Source organism: Cyprinodon variegatus, unplaced genomic scaffold, assembly GCF_000732505.1.
Source record: "Cyprinodon variegatus isolate N-32 unplaced genomic scaffold, C_variegatus-1.0 Scaffold1433, whole genome shotgun sequence".
NCBI classification, from domain to species: Eukaryota; Metazoa; Chordata; class Actinopteri; order Cyprinodontiformes; family Cyprinodontidae; genus Cyprinodon; species Cyprinodon variegatus.
The window spans coordinates 138,330-145,911 of record NW_015151886.1 but is presented as its reverse complement, the minus strand read 5'-3'; the positions used below and the strand labels follow the sequence as shown (position 1 = coordinate 145,911).

The 7,582-nt window shown below is 37.3% G+C and overlaps 1 protein-coding gene across 1 annotated transcript in view; it reads right to left on the bottom strand.

Annotated features, from left to right (window-relative positions):
* Positions 1-6,648: 6,648 nt before the first annotated feature.
* The window catches only part of LOC107103365 (neural cell adhesion molecule 2-like), a gene marked incomplete at its 3' end in the record, with an annotated part of 74,247 nt that continues 73,313 nt past the window's right edge, over positions 6,649-7,582 (bottom strand). Inside the window, exon 5 of the mRNA XM_015403038.1 lies at positions 6,649-6,786. Coding sequence (XP_015258524.1) covers positions 6,649-6,786 — 138 coding nt within the window. The remainder of the gene's footprint in view (positions 6,787-7,582) is intronic.

The window sequence follows — 7,582 nt, the reverse complement described above, 5'->3', positions numbered from 1 at the left end:
CCAAAGCTTTTGCTTGGGTCAAAAGTTATCCAGTGTTGCTTTAAACAATGATTGCAGAAAATATCCGATAACAGCAGAGCAGTTTTGGACATTAAAGTGTGTAACACCGAACAGTCTGTCAATAGTAATAGTCCCGTTAGTCAATGACCAAGCTAAACCAGTAGCACACTCCGTAACAGCTAGTTTGTTTATGCATTCAACCAGAAATGTACAGTATCTGGGTCAGCATCGATTACGAGATGTAAAAAGTAAAAAGTTGTACAAAACTATATTATCCTCGTTTCCATCCAACCGAAATGCAAATTTTAAAGAAACTTTTAAAAGAAAAAAAAAAATAAAATGGAAATCCAAATTCACATTTTTTTTTTTACCATATGTTAAAAGGAAATTAACTAATCACGTCATACGTATTTACACTCGGCTCTAATTAACAGGAAGTAGAGGCTGCAATTTAGCACGGACCACAGATCAGTAATGGAGGAAAGTTTTAATTTTTTTGCTATTTTATCGTAAGAATGTATCATTAAGCTAGTAATGGCGATGCTGCTTCAAACCATGGATGCCCATAAGAGGAACATCCTGAAAGATGCAGAAAGCAGAAATAGCCCATCAGTCATGTGAGGTATACTTCAAAATGCCCATTATAGTAAAAGTTGAAGGAAATCGTATTTCTGCATTTTTTGGCCATTGCATTTGTAAATAATTGTTGATAATTTCTGCTTTTGTCTTTGCTTTTCATTGTACCTACATATTACAGTGCATAATATAATGAAGGACACGGCTAAAGCACAGATAAACATGCTACAGTCAAATTTCACTGGTCTGCTATTATTACTATATGTCAAATAAACTGTCCAAACTTGGATTAAATTAGCTTTATGGTAACAAATTTAGTTCAAGCCAATTAATAAATGACAAGTATTATTGATGAGAACTTATTCTCATCAATATATGTGTGCTGCATGTTTCCTTCTAATGTATTCCTGCTTGCTTCCTTCATTTATAAGCTTAATGTTTATCCTGCAAGAAGTCTGTGGGTAATTTTTTGTGACTTTACTTTAAAGAAGTTAAAGTTTAAATGTAAATTTTGGTGAGTCAGAGGCACAGTCTTTTTTAATCACAAGCATTGGCGCTTTGACGAAGCAATACCTTCAAGATGAAATGTTTCATGGAGGTACCAAAATAATTACTAAGAGTAAAAGGAAATTTGGCTTTCAGGACGGAAATAAAAACGACACTGCCCATTTCCTGAAAGTCACACAAACTGAAGGTGAGTTGTGGCATGAATTACGTCTCTGAGCATTAGAATGGGAAGCAGACCCCCTGACAAAATATATTTCCACTTCCCTGAGACAAGACGCTCATATTTGTGTGCCCCATGACAGTCGATGGCATTTAAGTAAATGTCTCCTCTTTGTATGTCACCTTTATTACACTTCTCTGTACACCTTTATGCCAGAGGCTAAATTAAAAGCCACTCCGGGGGATGGGATAGCTACTGCCACGGAAATAAATGGGTACGCAGAAGAAAGGAAAGAAATAACTCCTAAAAAACTGCTTGGTACTTGACTTTGTTTACTTACTCATTAAAGCACTTCACCAACAATTGCTCACATTATTGGACTGGAATTTGGGCCAAAGCCTGATGGCATTGCTGACTAAGGTGCGCAATGTCATTTCGACACCCTGAATCATCCCCTATATACAACCAATGAGCTTAGGGTTCTGATGGGAAATGGTAAATTGGGAAAATCAAACTCATCAAAAAGTTACAGCATAAATTAAAGCTTACAGCAAAATAAACATTTTTAAAATGGTTGAAGTACCATAAATTATTGGCTAATGATTATATAACACCGTTCAATTTCATTCAATTATAACATATTTTCCTAATCCTTAAGGGGAATTAAATGTTGCAGTAACTCATGGGTAGATCTTGATCTGTTGTTATAGTTGTTGATAGGTGTAGGCAGGATGGATCTTCGTTTCGTCAAGCACCAGATCTAATTCTGGACACATATTAAGTTGAAAGCAGACATTTTCTGAAATAAGAGCATTTTAGTTCAATCCAACGTAGGTTATTTGTCCCTGACTGCATTTTGGAAACTGTAATCTGGGCTTTCGATGGTTGTATTTGGTCTTACTGCAAGGGGTTTGCTGACATGAAGCAGTACAGAGGGACCCAGAATTCAGGTGAGACAGACAATACTTAATGGTGTTCATCAAAAAAAACAGGAGCTGGTTGTGGATCAGCGGTAATAGTGGCTGGGGCGTCTATGACTAAAGCTGTGGTTTTACAACTGAGTCCAGTGTCCAAAACACAGGGATTGTATCAGCCAGTCGACTGAACAGAAGCAGCTGGTGCTGCCAGAGAGTTCCAGATGTGGAAAACTGCAGAGCTGACACAAGACTGGAGACAGGTAGGCAAAACTAATAAGACTGAGGGCAGGAAAGCTCAAAGGTCCAATAGCAAAAATGGGTCAGGATTAGATAATCAAAACACTAAGTAGGCTAGAAACCTCTCTTGACCAAAGGCTCAAGAATAATCTGGCACTGTTGGCTGGGAAACAGGTAGCTTAAATAGGAAACTTGAACACGTGAATTTGATGAGGAACTAGACAGGTGAAGGAAATTAGCAATCAAGCCAGCCATCAGTGTTAAAATCATGATATTTGCATGTTCTCCCCGTCCATGCGTGGGTTCTCTCTGGGTACTCTAGCTTCCAAAGAGAAACATGACTGTAAATTCAATTGGTTTCTCTAAATTGTCCCTAGGTTTAAGTGTGTGTGCATGGTTGTGTGTCTTTGTGTTGTCCTGTGACAGACTGGCAACCTGTCTAGGGTGTAGCCGGCCTCTCGCCCGTAGACTGCCGATAGGCACCGGCCCAACCTCGACCCTGACAAGGACTAAGAGGGAGAAAATAGATCGATGCCTTTTTTTTGTTGCCCCATCTAAGTCCATGACAGTACAGGACTTATTTAATGGTGGATTATGACCCTTTGTTTCCATTCTTAGTCAGCTTCTTCCAACGGTTGTTGTCGCTTGTTTTTGATGTTTATTCCCAAAGTTTGCACTAAAACACTTAATCTATGGGACTAAGAATCCATCTACTCCCTAAATGATAAGTAGAAATTGGAGATTACTATGTAGAGCTATATAGGAAGTGTTTACCTCTGGATTGTTTGACTATCTCTTTCTCCAGCTTTCTTCAGGTAACCAAACTGATTATTCAGCAAAATTTACCAATGATTTACTAGAGATTAACTTTGTTTGCTGATTATCAGATTCACTTTACCTCACAGCTGCTCTGAAGTCAAGATGACAGGTGGTTCATGTAAGGGTCTGCAAATGGCACAGCTGTCAAGTCTGGGAAAAAAGCACCTATTTTACCCCCTCTTTCCTGTCATCCTCCCTTATTCGCCGTCGCTAGCCTTGGTAGTCAAAATTTGATCACCTAATTGTAGTTTGGAATTGGTCGACAAGTGTTTGTTTTAGATCTTGTGCAAATGTTTTAAAATATAATGGATATTAGAGCTAGACTGGGATAGCCAGATGGTTTGCAGCGGATGTCAAATTTTTTTTCTTATATTCAAATCCAAAACTTGACAGCTCTGTGCAAAAGTAAGGAACCTATTTATTAAAGAATATTCTCTCAAAGCTTTTGCTTTCCAGTCAAAATCTTACAAATCTAAATCTAGAAAAAAAAAGCACAAAAATGAAAGAAAAAAATGGAGAGTTAAAAAATAAGTTTTTAAACATTTATTCTTTTTTATAATGAAAAAAATATATATTGTTTTTATAAATTAAAACGAACTGTAATTTGGTTAATTATAATAAAAAATGTACTTTAATCTATATTTCTTAATCTATATTTTATAGCATTATTATGTGAAGCTTAATTTTATTCAGCTAAATCATAATGAAAGTAGATATAAAAATAAGTTAAAAAAAAATCAAATAAAAAAACTATAATTATTGTGATTATAAATAAATCTGACTTAAATATCATTCTACAATAAATATTTAAAGTAAACATTCTAATATACTATATTTTTTTCATAAATGTAGATACAAATAGAGAAAAAAAAAACATTTTCTTTTATTAATATATGGGAGAGGGGTGGACTTAAAATAAAATAATAAATCCTACTTTATATTCTTATTCTGCATTCATCATAGATCAACCTTACAGTCAAATTTAATCCAGCAAAAGATGAATCCAAGGCCTCCTGATGGAGGAGAAAGGATGCGGTGATCAAAGCAAGAAGAAAGGAGCATCCCTGCTTTTTTGTCTCCTTTTTCTTGTGTTATGCATCCCATAATATCACATTTAAAAATGGTTGTTTTCTTGGAAAAAGTTCCCAGATGGATCTGTCAAAATCCAACGTTTTCAAAACAAACTTCATGCTTTATACTGTTTCAGCTTACAGTTAGTACTCCGTCACGAGGCCCAAATGGTGTTTAAACAAATCAGCTTGGGGCTGAACATCCTCTAAGACAGAGCGAGTGGAAGATTTCTTCCTGAGGCGGAGTGGAGTTTATCAAGTGTGTCTGCGTGGCGGAGGATCTGTGAGAGCGCAAGCTCAGCAAATCCCCGCGCAGCCTGTCCCATCCCAGCGCCACATGGCAAGTGTTGCATCACTGCAATAATGGGCTGCGCCTCATTGAGCAGGCTTATTGGATCTTCCACAGAAGTGAGGTAAGTGGTGTGCTAAATTAAATGCAATTCATACTTTTTTTGGGCTGCAGCCCGCTCTGCTATTACATTAAGTGAGAGAATTACATAGGCAGAGACAATATTGCAGCTGTTCAAGCATTACAAGACGCCAGTGGCTTTAGTGAGATCACATTTCAATCAAGCAGGCAGTCTCAGGTGACTCACTGTGAATGAGAACAAATGGGCAAATTAAAATTACATCCTTTGATTTCTGGACCACGAAACCCAGCCCCATCACTAACTTAACTTTTCAGCCGCATTAGAGAATAAAGAGGAGAGAAAAGTTGCATTAATAGGAGCTTAAAGACCAGAAACTGAGTTTATCCAGGTGAATGCAGCTGAATCTGTATCAGCTGACAGGTCTATTGAGAGCTGACAGGGATGTCTAGAGGAGTCAGAGCTTATCAGGTGGAGTCGTTTTACAGTGATTGACCTGAGTCTAGATCAGGGGTCTGCACCCTTTCAAAAAAAACAATATGATAAAAGCTCATTTCCAAGTATCACCCTGACATTCCGGCTAAAACAGATTATGAAACACGCAAAATTGATCTGCAAACTGTACAAAAGCTGTTAATTTTGTCTTTTTCCAGTGGCCCTAATCCTCTTCCATAGATACCATCTCTTTAAAGAAGTGTAACGTCTTGTTAATTTGTGGTAAATTCATCTACATTTATTCATAAGGATTTTTCCATCTTCCTCATGGATCACATCATAATAATTAAGAAAACCATCTTGAGACCTCAAGTAGGTGTTTCTCAGCCCCCCAGGGGGTCCTAACCCCCGCTTTGGGAACCCTTGTTTTAGTACCTGATTAAATCTTGACAGATTATAATATTTGATTAATTTGACTATTATTATTAGTACAAATTGAACTTCTTTCTTTGGTTTCTTTAGACAAGATTCTCAGGGTTGTTCCCTAGAAATACAACAAACAAAAAAAAGGTAAACAGTGTGGGACCCAGCCCCTGTTGCAGGGTAATCTGTAGGCACTGCATGAAGAGGAGCAAATGTGTGCTGGGAATCTAGATGCATGATTTTGTCGGTTTATGTGTATCTGGCAGACAAAGACCAGCTGTAAAAAAAAAAAAAAAAATTTTGGGTTTTAAAATAACTTATTCCAACAGCGTTATGGAAAATGTATTTGGATGAACTTTAATAACCCTTGTTCTCTTGAAATACATATGATTTTCCCTCCAAACACCAGATTGCACTCAAATGCAATTGAAAAGCCAATAATATTTTTTTCAACCACACCTACAGGCTTCACATAATCTATTTCAAGGGTACGTTATTGACCTATGCATCATAGTACAGGGTCTTCTCTGATGCTATCCAGTTCAGCCTATTGATTAAGCAAAAATCATGAATCAGTTTGAATACATCAAAGGAAATGAAAGGATCTTTTTGCCTTAAGCTGATGAGGAAATACTTTTAAAACGAGTTTTACAACAACAAATTGACCGTCAACACTAGGCCAGCATGATCAAAGCAAAGGCCAGTCCATCATCTCACTGGTGCATTACAGACCTGTTGACTGATCCAGCCTGTAAAAAGCAGCTATACTTCTGCTTTTTATCTCTAAATTTTCTCCTCAGGCTTAACTATTGAGAAGATACACATACAATAGCTAGAGTGAAAATGTTTATTTTCCATTGATCTAAGCAGGGGGAAAAAAAAAAAAACGATTTAATGATTAAAAGAGATAATTTATGTCCAAAACAGGAAAGACCAAATCTATTATCTTATTTCAAGTTCATGATTTTAATTATGCTATTTTTATAATTATATAATTTATGTTTTAATTATATATGGTCCCTTTTGAAACAAACAAAAAAAGATAAATCTAAATTTTTATAAAATGAAAAATGACAATATCACAAAAAAGTAGCCCCGTAGAGAGCAAATGGCGTAAAAAGAAAGTATCGACTCACCGTTGACGACCACGGCTATGTCTACAAAGTCGATCTCGCCTCGGGCCTCCACGCTGGCCTCGCAGCGGTACACACCCTCGTCCGCCTTGCTCACCTGGTGGATCTGCAGGTTGTTGTTTGGCAGAACCTGGAACCTGCCTTTGCGTTTCGGGTGGAGAGACGCAGGGGGAAGAACAAGAAAACAACAGCGTAAGAAAGAGAAGGCGGACAGATAATTCCTGGAATAAAAAGTGCAGAAGAAAATTGCCATTTCCACTCCTCTGCGGTTAGCCTGTCAGTCTGGACCATGGCTCATTTACCTGATAAAGTCCACACAGATAAACACTCATGCTTTACAGCTCTGCACTGTCGGGGCCATCACGATATTGGACAGCACTGCGGAGGCCTCTATCTCCTCGCTCTAGCAGGTATTTATACCCCGGCATCACAATTAAGGCAAAATGATTAACGAAGAAAAATGCATCTTATGGACTGTTTCATCACTGTAGCGTCACAGAAGATTTGAATTTCAATTAAAAAAAGTGACAGATTCAAGGATTCACAGGGTCACTCTGTCCAATCAGTGATTGCACACTTTCATTACTCTTAAAAGAAGGAAGAGAGAGTTTTAAATCAAGGAGGAAGGGAAGGTGGAATGATGAGTTGGATGTGCTTGTTCTGATTTTACAGGAAAGGAATTTCTCCTTTGAGTGCCTCTCTTCCTTCATTTCCCTTTTTTTTTTTTACAAATTAAGTACACCGTTCTCCTGATATTTAACACTGTTAAAACTAAAAAGGGTGAGATTACCAGGGAGAGCTCTATAAATGGTATAAATCATCTTTTGCTTAAAGGGAACAGAGGAGGATCGACAATGAAACTGTGAAATCTTCCATGAAGAATCAGCGGGACAGGATAAAAACACCAATTTCTCTCCTTTATATATATATATATATA